General features: G+C 48.4%; 3 protein-coding genes across 13 annotated transcripts in view; all 3 read right to left on the minus strand.

Annotated features, from left to right (window-relative positions):
• Window positions 1-2,092, minus strand: part of CLCN4 (chloride voltage-gated channel 4) — a 54,796-nt gene extending 52,704 nt beyond the window's left edge. The window contains exons 1-3 of one of the 6 annotated variants that reach the window (XM_045856030.1): window positions 1,935-2,092; window positions 1,181-1,357; window positions 506-771 (exon numbers count right to left, since the gene is read on the minus strand). The gene's annotated coding sequence lies outside the window, so the exon portion shown is untranslated. Of the gene's footprint in view, window positions 1-471; window positions 772-1,113; window positions 1,358-1,934 lie in introns of those variants that run through there. The other 5 variants (XM_045856029.1, XM_045856027.1, XM_045856028.1 and 2 more) reach the window with 5 other exon arrangements.
• On the minus strand, window positions 567-6,568 carry LOC123829972 (protein SET-like). Its single transcript, XM_045855872.1, is given in 6 exon segments — window positions 567-771; window positions 5,302-5,640; window positions 5,888-6,205; window positions 6,207-6,270; window positions 6,273-6,371; window positions 6,535-6,568. Coding segments are annotated over 6 exon segments (1,059 nt in total).
• Window positions 6,569-12,913: 6,345 nt separating this feature from the next.
• WWC3 (WWC family member 3) overlaps window positions 12,914-18,536 on the minus strand; it is a 99,441-nt gene continuing 93,818 nt past the window's right edge. For all 6 annotated transcript variants that reach the window (XM_045855915.1, XM_045855914.1, XM_045855912.1 and 3 more), the window contains 4 exons: window positions 18,113-18,205; window positions 17,682-17,909; window positions 17,154-17,281; window positions 12,914-15,475 (listed from right to left, as the gene is read on the minus strand). In XM_045855915.1, coding sequence (XP_045711871.1) covers window positions 15,409-15,475; window positions 17,154-17,281; window positions 17,682-17,909; window positions 18,113-18,205 — 516 coding nt within the window. In that variant the 3' untranslated portion in view covers window positions 12,914-15,408. The remainder of the gene's footprint in view (window positions 15,476-17,153; window positions 17,282-17,681; window positions 17,910-18,112; window positions 18,206-18,536) is intronic.

Genomic DNA, 18,536 nt, shown 5'->3' on the forward strand with positions numbered 1-18,536 from the left:
CAAAAACGCTTCGGATTGCATGCCTCGCTCTTTAAACTGCTAATGAAGAAGTTTCCGTTGCATTCATAGCAAAGCAGCTTTTGCTTGAAAGAAATCAGGCTCAATTCTGAGGACAAATCCCGGTCAGAATTCGTAAATGGACCGTTATTTAAGAAGCACAATGACAGCTGGAAATAGCTGCTAGTTACCTTGACCAGGCCCTACTCTCTCCTTCGAAAACCTGTATAGTGGTCATTCCAGATTTTTCCCCTCCTGAGCAAGAGACCAAGTCTTCCTGCCTGGCCCCTGCCCACTTTCCCGGGATGGGCATGCAAAAGACCCAAGTCACGCTGGCCTGCAACCGCCCCTCTCTCCCCCGCCCCCGCACCTGGTGCATGCAAAACTGGAGCAAGCAGACACCCCGCTTTGCCTTCCTGGGGCGCTGCCGGGCCGCAGGCCTGCGGGTGGGACTAGGAGACGCTCGCCCCTTACCTGCAGTGCCGCATGGCGTAGCCCGGCCACCCACCTGCACAGCATCCTAGCTAGAGCATCCTTTCTTCAACGCCAGGGCTGCGAGCGCGGTGACGTCACCGGAGGCGGGCCCCACGCCACCACGTGACAGCCTCGGGGGCCCGCGGGAGGTGGCGAGGAGTGGTGGGCAGGCGGGCAGGCTGGGCTTTGGGGAGACCCCGGGTATCTCTGGAGGTGAGGAGCGAGTGGCGGGGAAGCCAGCTCCAACCTCCCTTCTGGGCGCTGAGCTCGCTGCGCGCAGCTGGCTTGGCCTTCCCCCAACTGTGGGAAACAAACGGCAAAGAGGGAGAAATCCAAATGATTACAGGCTCTGCGCACGTAATAGGATTTCAGGAGAGCTAGCCGTAAGGGGATTAGTAATGAAAGGAAATAATTTAGTGTTTGCAGTGGAGAAATAAGTATATTTTCTGTAAGTGAAATTGACAGTGAAAACATCGAGTGCATGGACATGCTTTACATAGATGTTTTCAATGTTTTCAAATCACATATGAAACAGGACAGCAAACACTTGCATTGGAAGCATATTCATTATGGAATATTATACTAATTGCACCTATGAATCATGCTCTTAATTACTCCCAATAGCTACATTCCAGCATTAACCTGTATTTGCTAAAGAAAAAGGTGGTGGCAACACATATTTATACCACTTCCTTGAACATCTGATTACTTGAAGTCAAGTCCTATTGCATGAGCGTGGCCGTCCACATGTCTGTGTGTGTTTTCTTAAATCTTCTGGCAGAGACTTTTGATCTGTCTTGACATGACAGAGTTAATTCACAGTAGCTCATTATTTCACGTTTTCTCATTTTTATCCCGTTCTGCAGAAGTGAGTCATTGTCCTACTCTAGAAAATATGTACAATGTCAACATTCCTCGTGCACGATCAACAACAGCCTTGCCTAGAAAGCCTCAGACAATTCCAACTGTGGTCATTTTGTAAATTAGAAATGGCATATTTCAAACTCAAGCAGCGAACGTATCAGCCTCGCTCGCCAAACCACATAAACGTTTTTGAACTGTGAAGGGACAAAAGCAAGAGCTGTTTTTATTTGTATTCCAGTTTCACAGAGACTCGTTTACTTGCACTTGCACTGGAATCACCATTTTCACATTCCCTTCCTCGGGCCCCTGGAGGGGATGTGAAAATGGATTGTTTTACAAGCAGGGCCAGGCTTCCTTGCTATTTATTCCAGCAGCTTTCGTGTCCTTCTATATTTAACCCCAGGCCTTTGACTGCCATTCCCTCCAGATGAACACAATTTCTGTTCAGAACGCCAGGCTCTAATTTGGGGGTAAATATGACCCTCTCTCTCAGCCACCGATTATTTTCAACACCAGATTTTAAAAATCCACCAAGTGGCTGTGAGGTTTTCTAGGTCACTCTGCTCGAGTTTTGTTCCTTTGCGTGATAAGCAACTTACCTTCTGCTTTCAGATGCCTGAGAGATAGAGTTAAAATGTTACCGAAATCCCCTCTCCTGTGGGTTCAGGGTCTGATGGAGACAGAAAGTGACAGGCTCACTCTCCTGCCAGAGGTGACAGGCGATTTCAGCCTCACACAGCCAGGCCTTCCCACCCCACCCCCAGCCAGCCGGGGAGTGTCACGTGCTCCGCCCAGCCACTCAGCCCTGCCCAGCCAGCTCTGTCACCTCTTGTCTCTGGAGGCCGCTCAGGCCAACTTCCCTCGCCTACACTGGGGCATTCTTGCCCAGAGAGAACCCAGCGTCCCCAGCACAGGAAGCACTGCGGGGCTGTGCAGACCACTGCGACATAGTTCCCAGAATCAGTGTGGGGCGGGGGTCCTATAAAATGCCCTCCTGCGGTCTGAGGTGATTTGCTGTGTGTTCCGGATTGGTGGAAATGTCGAAAGTAGAGCCACCTTCCTCCTCCGAGGGTGACTTTTTTGCCCATTGCTTAGTTTCACCTTCCGTTTTCAAGGGGACTGCTCAAGTGTCAAAGGCAATACAGCAAATAGGCAATTCAGAAAAGGCCAGAAAACTGTGCAATTTTCAACAGAATGAGATAACTCTTCCAACATCCTCCATGCCCACCGTGAAATGTGTCATTTTGGTAAAGATTTTTTTAATTAAAAAAAAGATAGCACCCATGAGAATGTAAATTGAACAATCTTCCTTGTGGGATGTTTAGCATTTTTTACCAAGAGCCTTCCAAGTCTGCATGTTTGAAAATACTGTGGTCCCCGTGACTGTGGAATTTTGACGTAGAGGGGAAAAGGAAGGGAGTACAAACAACCACTTTGGGAAAGTTTGCTGTAGTATTTGTTATTTATGATCTCAAAGCACCGAAAGCAAATTAAATCTCCAAAAACAGAGGATGGGTTAAATTAAAAAGACATCTGTTCAATGGAAGACTTGAAATTAACACGGAAGTAGATACTTTTGACATGGAAATCCCTTCACAGTTTATTAAATGACAAAAAAAGCAAACTCTAAAGTATTGTGTGTTGATTGACCCTTCTAGCGTACTAGGTGTGATATATTTCTATCTGCCCAAAGACTGTAATATATGAACGTGGAAAACAATTAGGAAGTGAATTCATGAATGTATCAAGCGTGGTATTTCACTGGTTACTGGGATGAGGGGTATTTTGCATGTTTCTTCTTTGTAGTTCAGCTACATTTTCTCATTTTTCTGGATTAACGTGTATTGCTTTTGTAAGAAGAAACAGTTACTGTTGCTTATTTTCTTAAAAGCACTATAGTAGACATGTGATCATGGAATAAACACTTTGGGGTACTTTTTAATGCAGATTTTAATTGAAGAATCTCAGATCTTGACCACAAAGCCCCTAGAAAACAATTCCTAGTCTTCCTAGATTGTTCTGCTCATAAAAAATCTTTCTTTTTTTTAAAAAAAAAAAGCTATGTTCTTTTACTGGAGCAAGATTCCTGACCAGTATACAGTGATACATTTACTAAACAGAGACCTGTGCAAAAATTACATACTATCCATCTAGATAGGTTTTCATGACACTTTGCCTATTGATGGAATAGTTTCATACATCAAATAGCTTTTAATTTGACCAGGCTGCCCATTAATTTATCTCTGAAAAAGTTAAATGGCATTTCATTTTTAGCTGCTATATTTTACATCATTAAAAAGCATAGGTAGCCCTGGCTGGCATTGCTCAATAGATTGAGTGCTGGCCTGTGAACCAAAGGGTGGCCAGTTCGATTCCCAGTCAGGGCATAGGCCTGGGTTGTGGGCCAGGTCCCCAGTAGGGCACACGCAAGAGGCAACCACACGTTGATGTTTCTCTCCCTCTCTTTCCCCCTCCCTTCTCCTCTAAAAATAAATAAACAAAATCTTTTTTAAAAAGCATAGGTATTAGGTAGCTTCTCAAAATGTTGCTCTATGGAACAATGGCATTTAGCGGACAGAGCAGAGTCCACCATCTTGCCCAGACTCACATAGATGGGTCTCGTTTGAGAATGATATGCTCATTCTCAATAGCTGGCACTTAGAGACAAAAGTACTCCTGACCTGAGTTCCTTAACCACCAGTTCGGACTTCTCACTGAAAACCTGTCTTCTCGGCCACATTTCATAGAGCCAATGAGACACGCCAGCAATAGCCCTGTGTATAACTTAGCTTTAAAGCAGCAGGTCTGTGTGATGGTGGTGGCAGGCGCTATTATTATACCCAGGTATATATACATCCACCTTTTTAAAATAGCAACATGAAATACACAATGAAGAATACAATATACTCAGAACTGAGTTTTAAGCAATCTGGTCTCCTGAATGATTTAGAGGTTTCAGAAACTGATAGCAAATTGTACGTGTAATGTTTTCCAGCTATGCAGACCTTAATGCATTGATTCAAATCCCTTTCCTCCATGAACACAGCCCTGGGGTCAGGCTGCAAAGAGCGGGGATTGAACCCACCACCCTTTGGTTTGCAGGACGATGCCCAACCGACTGAGCCATGCCAGTCAGGGGTAAGTTGACAAAGTGTGACAATATGTTATGCAACTCCAACTCGAAAAGTCCTATGTGTTCTGAGAGGGAAGCATCGCATCCTTTGTGTACACATTCAGTTTTACTGTAACAAAGCAACTTGTACACTTTTAACATTTAAAACTCAGCATTGCCCTTCCAGTGAAACAGACATTTTCAAATGAATAGGCACGAAATTACAACAGAGAAATGTCAAGCCCGAATGAGATTGCACAGGTTCTGCTGACCCTCCCATTGAGGGGCAGGGCTCAAGTCCCCATTCGGAAAGAATTGTATTTGAAAAGTGTCATCTTCAATCGCAAGGATGTCCCCTAAACATCACAGTTGAACGTGCCAAAGGGGAAGCTGGCCTATAACCCCTTTTCTTTTTTAGTTCCTTTTTTTTAAACAAGAGAAAGGAGACAGATACGTGTTGGTAAATGCTGACTGTCCATATTCACATAGAGACACAGTGTAATCCCTGAGTCCAATATACAGAGAAAGGAGGGGAAAAAAGCTAGAATTCTATTCGCTGCTACACAGACACCTAGCACCTTCCAGCTTCCAGCAGTGCTAAGGGAGCGGAAGATTTTTCTTTTTTCCCACAGAACACAGTGTGTTGATTCCGTAATGTTTTTGTTGACACAGGAAGGGACAAAAATGAATTTGGAACAGAAAAGGGCAGAGATTTTTCCCCACTTTCTTCTGCTGAACGTACAGCACCCCCCAAATGAGGTGACAACCATAGTGTGAAGGAGAGAAAAGATATCTCAAACGCAGGGAGATCGAGCATAAGAGAAAAAAACAAAGCAAAAAGGATGGCGACTTGCTTCCAGCGACTGGAGAAAGTTAAAAACGAAGGTTGGAATCCATCAGTGTTCCCCCAGGCATCTTCTCCTTCATCTTCCTCTCCTTCATCTTCATCTTCATCACCATTGTCTTCTCCTCCTCCTTCTTTGTCATCCATGTCAGGGACCAAGTAGTACTGTAATGGGTTTGGCCACATGTCAGCGTTGATGACTTCCCCTGACTCATCTGCACCTGCATCAGAATGGTCGTCCGGTTCCTCACGCTGCCTGCCTTCGCTCTGCATTCCACTTGAACTTTTTGTCGTATCCTTCCGAGATTTCCACTTAATGTCAGTGGACTTTGAAAATGAATCACCAGCTCTGGCTGGCGTAGCTCAGTGGATTGAGCGCGGGCTGCGAACCAAAGCATCGCAGGTTCGGTTCCCAGTCGGGGCACATGCCTGGGTTGTGGGTTGCAGGCCACGGCCCCCAGCAACCGCACATGGATGTTTCTCTCTCTCTCTCTCTCTCTCTCTCTCTCTCTCTCTCTCTCTCTCTCCCTTCCCTCTCTAAAAATAAATAAATGAAATCTTAAAAAAAAAAAAGAAAATGAATCACCACTTTCATCTCATTCAGATAAAATTCTCTGGAGAGAATTTTGGTTTTGATACAGGGATTTTCGTGAAAATAGTCATCTATTCTATAACCTGATGTACTATCTTCAAACTCCATCACTTGAACTCTTGGCCAATAATGCAGCGCCTCTTCATCCCCTTTTCCCAGCAGTGCAGACACTTGTGCGTGGTTGACACGTGTTGTTACCCAGAAACTGGGGATTTTGGTAATTAATTCTGACTTCTTCTGGACAAAAAAAAACGGTTGGCAGTTTGTTATATCCCATTCTACTTCCAAAATCTCCTCCCTGGATTGTTCATTAAATCTATTTCATTTTTTGCATTTTGTTAATATGTTCGATAGCTCCTTGCTGTCCCTTCTTTCCCTTCAGTGTTGAGAGGTCGCAGTGTGCTCTGGCTTGGGGACAGGAAGCAGTCCCTTCTTTGATCTAGGTGGGAGCAAAGATGGGCATTTGGGGGCCCTGCCGGGAGGCACGTCTGGGGGTGAGACCACAGGGAAGTCACACGTCTGGAAGAAGCCCTGAGAACTGCTGCTCAGAAACATGAGCAGGGAGGAAAAGGCAAGCCAGGAGCTGGTGTTAACGCTCAGTCATGTGGGGGACCAGGCGCCAGTTGTCTCCCACCTAAACCCACTCCTTACTCTGCCCTGTGGGCAGAGAGTTCATGGTCACCATCCTGCGTGAACAGACTCTTTAAATACTTCAGTCATAACATTTGAGCTTTTATTCCTCCACACTGGCACCTTCTCCCCCCCCCCTCAGATTTCGGCTTTTCATCCCTTTGAATCTTTTTCCTCTTGTGTATCCGCTGCAGGGACATTTGGCAATGTATGGGGACATCTGGCAACATATGGGGATATTTCTGGCAGCCACAACAGAATGGGGGCGCTGCTAGCAGTCAGTGGGTGGTAGGCAGGGGTGCTGCTGGGCAGCCCACAGTGCCCAGGACGGCCTCTCAGCGGAGAATGTTCCAGGCCAGGGTAGCAATCGTGCTGAGGCAGGGAACCCTGCTGTAGAATGACATAAAGGTGATACTCCTGGCATGTGGCACATAACCACCTGTCTGTTCATACACTCTCCCGATCGATGCACAGGACACCGCCAAGGGTGGTTAATCTGGGGCCAAGAACCCAGTGGCTGCGGCGCAGAGGGAGAAGGGAAGTTGTCGTAGACATGGGAGCATATTACACAGTAAACACCAGTGCTCAAGCGCCCTTACGTTCATGCCGCCGATATCACTGGATTCCTGCAGCAGCCTGACAAGGGGCGGGGGAGGGGCGGGAAGCATGCTGTGGCCTGTTTGGAAGGCGGCCCTGACCTGACAGTAGCCGCCTGCTCCACTGCTTGGGGAACGCTGTGCTCAGGCAGGGTCCTCCACCACGTGCCTGAGCTGGTCACGCCGGCGCCCCCCCAGCTCCCTGGGGCCCTCCGCAGCATTTGCCAGGGTACCTCCAGGTCGTTGCCTCCCACACACACCAAGGCTTCTGCAGGAGAGCGGGGAGCTGGGCTTGTTTACCTGTCTTTGAATGCACCAGGACCGGCACTGTCTCTGAAATGCAATGTCACATCAGAACCAAAATCGTCTCCAGATGTCCTCGGCCAAAATGATCCCCTTTTACCCGACACCCATCTCGAAGCAGGACTATGACCGGATTACGGCATTCGTGTCTGGTCTGTTCTGCCAAGCCTCTGCCAGCTTCCACTTTGCCCTGCGCGAAGTGGGGAGCTGTGGCCGTCGTCGCAATAATACTCTGTGGCACGGAAAGAACAGGCAATGCTCCGCAGAGCTGCAGCAGAGCCTGACGCACAAGGCAGGTGTACACCCCCGCACGTGCTCATCAAAATGTCCTCCCAGATTTTGAGCCAAGTGGGTAAAGTGAATAAAGGCTCTACAAACACACATACGCCACTGTATGCAAAGCCCCGTGTGGGCCATATTTACACTCCACCGTCAACCACAGAAACTCAGTCTGCGGGGACCTACAGGGCGTGCAACCCCCAGCTGGCTAGGAATCACTTGTTTCCCTTGCCCAGTAGTGCGGAGTTGTCAAACAAGAATGGCCTGTTGTTATTTAAACATGTGACATTTTGCTCACTGTAAGTTGTTCCACCAAATTTGGTTTTTATAAATATTACCTTGATTAGTCATTTTTTTTTCTTTTGGTGCCCACATACATTTTGCAGCCTTCCTTGCCTCCTCTGAAATGCCAGACCGAGTGTCTGGTTAGTTATTCTAACTAAATGGTGGGTCTTCTAAAACCTGGAGGTGAGGACCTCCTTCTTCTGACCTGATTATGTCCTGAGCTCCTGCGTATCTAGGCACACTCTCCAAATGGATATATGAATGAGCCCACACCTATCTTGGTGCTATCCACGTGGTCAATGCCATCTAAGACTTGAGATCTAAGTGCATGACGGGGGCTACTAGCATATACAATCTAGCCTCCCCTGTGCATTCTGAGCTGTGGTCATAGACCATGGTGGCCATTTAAAAGCTGCAAATGTCACCATCTTATCCTGATGTCTATCCAAAGGGATGGCCTTGGGTGAGGTGACAAACAACAGCTTTGAAAGCCCTCTGCATTTTTAAAATATTTTATTTATTTATTTTTAGAGAGGGAAGGGAGGGAGATAGAGAGAGAGAGGGAAACATCCATGTGCAGTTGCTAGGGGTCATGGCCTGCAACCCAGGCATGTACCCTGACTGGGAATCGAACCTGCGATGCTTTGGTTCGCAGCCCAAGCTCAATCCACTGAGCTGTGCCAGCCAGGGCTGAAAGCCCTCTGCATTTTTGCCGTGGAGCTGTTGTCGTGGGTGCTGTCCCTTCTAGGAAGCCTGGGGAGACAACCTGGATTGCACTAAGGGCCAAGAGAGCCATGCTTCCCCTAAGGAGCCCCTCCACCATGTTCCTCTCCCACAGTAAGCACTGTGTCATTGACAGCGCCTCCTTTTTCTCCCTGGGTGCCAGGAAACTCAGGTTGTCCTAAGGCAGTTCAGTATACCTGTCTCCCCACATTGGGTGTGCTGGTCCAGGTTCAATAACCTGGCTCTCCAAGGGTAGGGAGTGGGGGAACCCTGGTTTGTAGCGTTTGCAGAACCCCATGGTGTAAATTCGCTCACCACAGCTGGCGTCAGGCTACTGGGCGTGAAGTTGGAAGGTGATACAGCCTCTCCCGCGGACCGAGGCGATGGACGTAAGCTGCGTGATTGCACCTGGACAAGGGGCACCTTCTTCCCACCCTGGTCTTTGAGAAAAGCTGATACTTGTCCAGGTGCTTTGCATTGGAAAGAAGAGTTTCGTCGAGCTGCTCTGCTTCTGTGTGGTAGCACAAGTTTCTGCTTACATTTAAATTCATTCCAAGTAATCAAATCTAAAATCCAGTCCCTCGGTCACATTAGCCACCTGTCCAGCAGTCAATAGCCACACCGTGGCTAGCAGCCACCGATATTTTAGAGCAGATACACCACAGTCCTGTCCTCACAGATAGTTTTATTGGATGGTGCTGTAAAGCACTTATTTTCCATTCATTCCCAATTTATTAAATAAAACAGTTTGTGTTTATGACCGAGGCGATTCTGCCTGTAATTGCAGGAAAGGAAGAGCCATCTGGCCGGGGTGTCTGCTGGCGGGAGAGGTAGATCCCAGAAGCCTGCATGGCCCTCGCCACAGGGCCCAGGCAAGATGCTGCCAATGCCACAGAATGTGAGACGGTAGCATCCGACCTTCTGTTGCAAAGCAACCATGGAGACGCCTGATAAGAGTGCACACATATCGGGATAAAGGAGCGCGTCCTTGAGAAATGGGTGCTTCTGTGCACAGCTGAATAATGACGACTCCCCCGCCTCCAAGAGGTTCCCAGCTCCATTCCCAGGACCTGCATGTCTGTTACCTCACGGCACAAAAGAGACTGTGCAGCTGTGATTAGGTTGTAGCTCCCGAGATGGAGAAGGGACCCCGGGTGACGTCATCACAAGGGCCCTTACAGGAGGGAGGCGGGAAGGGCGGAGTCAGAGAAGGAGGGGTGACCACGGAAGCAGAGGTCGCAGAGACAGATATTTGAAGGTGCACCACTGCTGGCCTCGGAGGAGGAAGGAGGGGCGTTAAGCCAATAAACACAAGCGGCCTCTAGAAGCTGGAAAAGGCTAGGAAATGGATTATCCCCCGGATCCTCCAGAAGGAGTGCAGCCCTGCCGACACCATTGTTTTAGCCCAGCGAGACCCCCTAGACACTTGTGAACCCCAGAAAGATAAGAGAATAAATCTGTGTTGCTTTAGGCCACTACATCTGTGGTCACCCGTTGCGGCCCCGATAGTCCCCTAGTAGAGCCCTGACTCACTGACTCGCTGACTCGTGTGCCAGGCTCGAGGGCTAGCTGTGCTTTGTGGTGACCCGCTGCCCTGTGCTCAGAGCTTACCATCCATCGATGGTGGGCAGGCTCTGATGAGGGCAGTGTGGGGCTTTCCAAGTGCAAACGGCCAGTGACATGAGGAGAAATACAAACACCGCCGCGCACAGTCAATGCGCCCCGGGCAGCTCCAGCAGACAAGACCTGAGTAAAGGGACAGCAAACCCACACTTGACCAGCGATCAATAAAGTAGAGCTGCGTGCGTGTACGTATGTGCAGTGGGGCTGAAGGGCGTCCCTCTGAATTCATGTGCACAGCAAGCTCAGAATATGACCTTATCTAAGAATCTTCAAGGTGAAATGTATGGGGCCCAGAAGTCAGAAGATTCCATCCCAGGGGATGGAATCAATTGTCACCTCCACTAAGGCAGAGTGCAAAGGTGAAGACAAATGGAGACTGGACGTACCGCTCTGGGGACGTGGGAGCCGGTCAACGGAATTTGCAGGTGGGATGAACACGAGTTTGGGGGAGCCAGAGGGCAGGTGGTAGTGGCTGAATGATGACCATCAAAAAATACGCCCATCTGCAATGTGTGGGTGTGACCTTCTCTGGAAAAGGGACTTTGCAGAGGTCATGGAAGGTTTGGAGGTGAGATCACCTTGGATTAACCAGTGGGTCCTAAATCCAAGGACTTGTGTTCTCCAAATAGACAGAAGAGGAACTGGGGGAGATGAAGAGGACAGGGCGGTGTGGACACGGGGGCAAAGGTTGAGTGATGGCTCCACAAGCCAGGGATCTCCAAGGACAAGGTGGTGGGGCGCAGGCAGGAAGGAGCCTCACCGGAGCCTTCGGGCGGGACCGGCCGGTGGCCCTGATTTCAGACTTCTGGGCTTTAGAACTACTGACCATAAATTTCTGTTGCTTTAAGCCAACTGTGTGGTAAATGATCCCAGTGGCCAATGCGGATGTTGGTGGGCTGTTGAGATAGATCTTTCAGTGACAAAAGCCAGATGGAGAAAAGTCTGTCTGGTGTGATACCATTTATTAGAGGGGAGTGGATAAAAACATAGATGCGTGTATATTTATGTATGTTCACATGCATATGCATGTCTATTTTGTGTACATGCTTGTATGTGTGTATATATACTTATATATCTGCTTATATTAAAAATAATAATTCAGCCCTGGCTGGCATAGCTCAGTGGATTGAGCGCGGGCTGCAAACCAAAGTGTAGCAGGTTCGATTCCCAGTCAGGGCACATGCCTGGGTTGCAGGCCATGACCCCCAGCAACCGCACATGGATGTTTCTCTCTTTCTCCCTCCCCTCCCTTCCCTCTCTAAAAATGAATAAATAAAATCTTTTAAAAAATGATGTTACAAGTGTTGGCCAAAACGTGAAGACATTGGAACCTTCAAATGCCGCTGATGGGAATGCAAAATGGTGTAGCTGCTTTGGAAAGCTCCCCTGGCAGTTCCTCACACGGCTCAGCAGAGAGTCAGCATATGACCCAGCGATTCCACTTTCGGTTTGAGACCCAGGAGAAATGAAAACATCTGTGTGCACCAAAACTTGAACGTGAACCATCACAGCAGCATTATTCATAATAGCTAAAAATACCCGTCTGGTAGATGGATCAACAAAAAGTGGCTCCTCCATACAAGGCAATGCTATTCAGCGATGAAAATGAATGAAGCCCTGACACACGCTGCAGCACGGATGAGCCTGGAAAACGTGACGCCAAGTGAAAGAAGCCAGACACACAAGGCCACATGTTGCAGGGTTCCATTGATTTGAAATGTCCTGAACACGCAAATGCAGAGACAGAAAGCAGATTAGTAGTCACCGGGGGTGGGGGAGGGGAAAATTGGGTGTGACTGGTAATGCGTACAGGGTTTTGGGGGGGATGATGAAAAAGTTTTAAAATGGATTGCAGTGATATTTGCACAGCTCTGAGTATACTAAATACTGCTGAATTATGTTTTTTTAAAAAGATGTTATTTTTATTTACTTACTTTCAGAGAGGGGAAGGGAGGGAGATAGAGAGGGAGGGAAACATCAGTGTGTGGTTGCCTCTTGTGCGCCTCCCACCAGGGACCTGGCCCACAACCTAGGCATGTGCCCTGACTGGGAATCAAACCAGCAACCCTTTGGTTTGCAGGCTGGTGTTCGATCCACTGAGCCACACCAGCCACGGCTGAATCATATGCTTTAAAAGGGTGAAATGTATGATAAGTGAGTTCTATCTCAAGAAAGCTGTTACTCAAAAAACCAGGTTGGTGGTTGCCAGAGGCAGGAGGTATGGGTCAGGGAAATGGGTGAAGGGTTTAAAAAAATGCATCAAGATTTAAAAATCCCAATAAACAGACCGTATTTGGATTCCGCTGAGTTTAAAGAAGAATGATCTATGAAACGACTGGAAAGGTGACCCTTGGACAGTGAATGACATTGAGTCAGTGGGTGTTCAGACGTGACAAGGACGGGGAGGCAGGGGAGATGCAGACAAAACATTGCCCACGAGTAACCCACGCAGAAGCCGGGGATGGCTGCCTGTGCGTTCATTTTACTATCTCTATACCTGTATGTTCACGTTGCAAAAAATGATATGTATTTTTATATATTTGTCTCTGTAATGACATTGTTGTTTTTTTTTAAAAAAACACACATTTCCATTTTGTTCTTAAGGCAGATTAGTTTAATTTTATAGAAGAAATAGTTTCAAGCAATACAAATGACACAATTAGAACAGAGATGACTACTGATTAGAACTTATTCCCACAACAGAAGGTTACTGATTACAGTGGTGACAATTTCAATGATCAATGAAGTGAAGATCAAATTCCCTTTTCCCCATCTCTGGACTACAACTGCTGACGAACACGCGGCACAGTGCTGCCTATCACAAGGCGTAGCATCGGCGGAGCTAGACAGAAGATGGAACGACCCCGCGTGGGTGTTCGGCTTGGGCGGGGTGGCGGTCTGAACTACTCAAAAGCTGCAAAATCAAGTCACGAGTGAGAAGCCACTCAGGTGCTCGAGTCCTCCTGTGTGCCCACCCCAGCTGTCACCGGCAATGTGCCCTTTCGGGACGGGACAGCAGAGGACGGGGAGGGCCACCACAAGATTGCCTGGGAAAGATAGTGAAGCAGGCTCCCGTTGGCTTCTGGGTTTCTGTTCGAAACCCTCGGGTGGGGAGGCACTCTGACTGTAAATCTGCGCATGCTGGGCAGTGGCGTGTATTGGAAACCCTTGCCGGAGAGCTTTACGCATGCGCATGGCAGGCTTCCCCCACAGTGCCGCTTAGTGGGGGTTGGCAGAAAAGGGGCTTCCACCCACAGGCCCACTGAGAGGCAGCTTCGTGGGGCAGCTGCTGAAAAGACGCGGCCAGTCCGTGCGGCCAGGGGACTCTCCCACGGGAGGGGCTGCGCGCCCGAGGCGCCGGAGCGGCAGACTGTGGATGGTGCGAGTTCCCCAGCGGGGGCACAGAGAGGGCCTGCCATCGTCCTGGCGCGCTCAGTGGCGCTGTGTGCCACAGGACCGCGGGGCTTTGCGTGTCCCCATCTCTGTTGTGGGTATGTTCCCAGAGAAGTTAGCCCAAAAAAAAAACAAAAAACAAAAATCCAGCGAGACTCGAGGCAGAAATACATAGCAAAAGATGACAACTGTGAAAAGCATAGAGGTTTCAGTCTTACCGCCACTGACAAGGTCCATTGCCCGTGACAGGTCGCGTGTCAATGAAATGCTTTTTACAAAATTCACTTTTAATAAATGCAAAAAGGAAGGCGGATTATACAAGGGGGACAATTACAGACTAATGAGAAGAGAGACATTGATTAAAGGGGGCATTTCCAAGGGAGGGGCAGAGCAGTCTAGGACGAGGAAGTTCTCTTTTCTATTTTACGTGACCACCTCGTTTCCTTCTCCGAGGCCTCAGAAAGGAGAGTGCATTCCATATATAATAAATATGCATGAGGCAAAATAGGTATATCATTTGGCATTTTAAGAGAATAATGGTATTTTTTTAATTACATAAAACTTTTTTTTTCATGAACTACTTCTAAGATTTATTAAGAAATATTAGGTACCTTCCAGTACCGGGGAGAAGGATTATGATTTAAATCAAAATGAATCAAACACTCTCCTGTTAAGTGACTTGCCGGGTAACTGCAGCTACCCGCGTGCGCTTCCTTCCACGGCAAAGCGCCTTCAGAGGTCATCATGTCTATGGCAGAACTGCTGTCCGCATCAGCAGGTTCGCTGGCTGATGCGAGGGCGCGTTCCTAGGTCCCTTTCACTTTCCTTCATGACAGAGCAGTAGAACGGGAGCCCCGGCGCCGCCTTCCTGTCGGGCACAGCCGCATGGGGCGCACTGGAAGGGCAGGCGGCTGGGTCCGGCACGGGGCAGGGTGGGCAGCTGCCGCGAGCAGGCAGGGCCCAGCCAGGGCGCCGGGGCTCTGTGGGGAGACTCGGAGGGAGCACAGAGCTGTGCACGCTGACACAACACAGAAATGAGGGGGCTCTCGGCGCGCAGTCACCGTGGAGACGGAGCTCCGCGACGCGCGCACGCGCACACGTGTGAACTACGGCTGAGCCCCCAGGCGGGATCTTAACAGAACACGAGTGTGACAGTGGACAATGTACATGATAAAGGCACACATGAGAAGCTGGCACGAGTGACGAATGTAGCACAAAGTGTTTGCATTTCCGTGTCAGAAACAAAACCGGCCCCAAAGTTCCATTCTACTGCATGACAAATACTGAAGAACAAAATTTCAGTCTTAAAATACATCTTAAAGTCAGTATTTTCCTTCAAGGAAAAAAAAAGTACTATAAATAAATTACAATACAGTGAATTTGCCTGAACTCACTTCGTTTCTGTCTTCCAGCCTTTAAGTCAAATAAAACAGCGTAAAAACTGTACACTCTTAACATGATAGTTGATCTTTTATAAAATAACTTGTCTTCAGAGATGTCAGTTTCACAACAAGGAAAAACCAAGCCCTGTTGCCGTCACTATTATAAAATATATATGTATAGATATGTGTTTTTTTACAAAATGTGTATATTAATAGCTTTGCACAAATATTTTAAGACAAATTTAGCTAGTCTAAGAACTTCATGAAAACAAGACAGGAAGATAAATACTTCACGCGTACAAAGCACTACATCAAACATCATCGGCGGGCAGAGGAGGTACGTTAATCCTTGGTCTGGTAAAAAATGCTATCTTCTCCCTGGGAATGGAAAGAATTACCGGTTAGAAGCTGATAGAAACGCACTGAAAGCTGCCAGGATGCTCTCAATATCGATGACAGCTTTTCTTACTCATAGAACGAACTGAATTTAAATCTGAACAACACACCTGTTTGAATAGAGAGCCTCTACACTTTAATGGAAGTTACGAAGCCCCGGGAGGGCAAGGATTCAGCAAATATTTGCTTTATTAATAAATTAATGAATAAAGCACTGGCTGGCGTAGCTCAGGGGATTGAGCACGGGCTGCGAAACAAAGTGTCGCAGGTTCGATTCCCAGCCAGTGCACATGCCTGGGTTGTAGGACATGGCCCCCAGCAACCTGACATGGATGTTTCTCTCTCTCTTTCTCCCTCCCTCCCCTGTCTGAAAATAAATAATAAATAAAATCTTTAAAAAATAAATTAATGAATAAAAACTATACAAATGAAGTCATTCTAAATCATCATTGAAGGAAGATAGTTAAGCACTTTGTTTTTTTTATGATGGGGATGTGAAAATTCAGGGTCTGAACAAATTAAGAGTAAAGGTTGGGCACGTGTTATTCAGCCCTGAAAAGGAATGCAGCTCTGAGACGTGCTACCATGTAGATGGGCTTTAGAAACATTATCCTGAGAAGCCAAGCACAGAAGACCACACACTGTACGACCCCACTTACGTGAACGCCCAGAGTCGGCCAAGCCACAGAGACAGGGGCAGATGGGGGGGCGGGGGGGGGAGGGAAGAATGGGGAGGGACGGCTCATGGGTGCGGGGCTTCCTTTGAGGGTGATGGGAATGTTTTGGAACTAGACAGAGGAGGTGGTTGAAGGACACTGTGAATGTTCTAAATGGTGTGGAATTGTTCACTTTAAAATTCTTGTGTTTTATTTACTTATTTTAGAGAGAGGGGAAGGGAGCGCAAAAGAGAGGGAGAGAAACGTCCATGTGAGAGAGAAACACTGCGCGTGCCATGACCGAGGACCAAACCAACCCACAACCCAGGCCTGTGCCCTGACCGGGAATCACACCAGCGACCTCTCGCTTTGTGGGACAACGCCCAAGCAACGGCACCACTCCGGTCGGGACTGGAATTGTTCACTTTAAATGCGTAATTTGATGCTATGTGAACAGACTAGGGAAAGCTCGTCTATGATACTCAGATTCAAAACAGGGGTCACTCTGGTGTGGGAAGCCTGAGGCTGGAACATCTGTGCTAATTCCCTGAACTAGTTCACGGCTCCGACATGCACACTCCCCGGCGTGTACATTGTGCCGCAGTCACAAGGTAACGAAAAAGGCCGAGGTTCTACACAGATGCATATATAAGTAAATCAATGTGCTGTGTTCAATAGGGAACGTTTGGGAAGAAGCAGGGCTATAAAATAGAATATTCCTGTAAATTGTATCTACTGGGTGAGCCACGACAGCCAACAAGATGACAGATGGTGTGGCGACACAGGCTATCGCATCTAAACAAAGCTAAACGCACAATTGAACCCACATTATTATTACAAGTAGCATGCAAAAAAAAGTGTCTAGAAAAAAAAAGATTGGAAGAAAGCATGGAACTGCTAATAGCAGCGGGGATTCCTGTTTCGTGGGTTTTCTCAAGGCTGTCGTGTTTCTAACGACAAGTTAGATGGCAAAGAGCGGGACAGCGAGGCCCACACCCCCCTACCTGAACGTCTGCACCTGGATGGGCTCCTTGTGGTTCTGCCCACGCAGCTGGCAGACCCCTTTGGAGGCCTTCTTCAGCATCTTCTCAGCTGCCTGTTCTTGATGGAAGTCAAGTTTGGTCTGTCTTGTCTGGAACGGCAACATTGGATGAACGAGACACTTTACTACCACTTTAAGGAAGAATGAATGAAACCACTCCCAACTCTGGGGACCCAGAGGGGACCCACTCTCCCCAGGGAATCCTCAGAGCACCTACTCAGGGTCCCCGGGGTCATGGCCTCACAGACACGGGACACAGAACACCCCATCCCAAAGCGGGTAGTGGGGGTGCTGGCAGGGGGCACCCCTGTGCGGCAGCTGCAAAGCATCCACATGTGTGCTGGTGCTGCCCGAACAGAGGGAGAAACCCAGCCCCTTAATACAAGTGCCTGGGTCACTTAAGTAGTTTTGTCATCTGCAGTGCTGACTCCCGGGCCACTAGCACGGGAGCAGAGGGCGGTGGGGTGCGGCCAGGCCCCGCGCCTCTCACCTGCCTCTCCGCTTCCTTCAGCAGACTGCGGAATCGCTCGTCGCGCAGCACCCAGTGCGGGAGGTCGGTCTGGCCCCGGAGCTGGGCGTCTTCCAGGCGCTGCCTCAGCTCTCGGAGCGCGCAGATCTCCTCGTTCAGCTGCCTCTGCCGAGTTCTCGACGCCTGGAGGTCCAGCTCCAGGTCCAGGGAGGTGCGGGCCATGAGCTCGGCCAGGGATGACCTACAGGACTGCGGGAGACCACAGCCGTGAGTGCGCGTGCTCACCAAGCGTGCGGGCACCACGTGGCCAGCAAGCTCGGGCCTTCCAGAAGGTTCTCCCGCAATTAAAGAACACAGGTGAACCAGTAATCTAAAAGATCAGCTTTTTAAGTTTTTCTAAAAATAACTCCCAGGGTACGTATAGGTTCCATATTAGCTTACGCAGCACACACCTGCTTATAGCGAAGGGTTCGTCTTTCCAAAGTGTTTCGGACAAAGGGAGACTTCCGGGGCAGTGTTGAACTGTCGCTGTCACTACGATAGAGCTGCACCAAAAAGAATGAGGTTCACAAACACTTTCTTGGAAATTCGAGATTCCTTCTCTTTGCACTCTGAATTAGATTATTTTCTTTCTCCTCATAGGCACTCAAATGTATTTATGAACCGTAGTGCTTTTACCGAGACCCCTGGTTTGAGTAACGAGACTTTTCAGTAAAACAAAGGACAAAGAAAAACAAACCAATGAAGCATACCAAGATCCCCCACTCCCCGCCACCCCGGCCCGCCTTCGTGTCCATCAGCCGGCCCACAGGAACTCCCTAGGCTAATCGAGGCCACAATATTTCTGTTCCACCAATAGCAACTGTGACTTGATAG

This window comes from Phyllostomus hastatus, unplaced genomic scaffold (genome assembly GCF_019186645.2).
Source record: "Phyllostomus hastatus isolate PE091 unplaced genomic scaffold, TTU_PhHast_1.1 phas_scaffold_12, whole genome shotgun sequence".
NCBI lineage: Eukaryota > Metazoa > Chordata > Mammalia > Chiroptera > Phyllostomidae > Phyllostomus > Phyllostomus hastatus.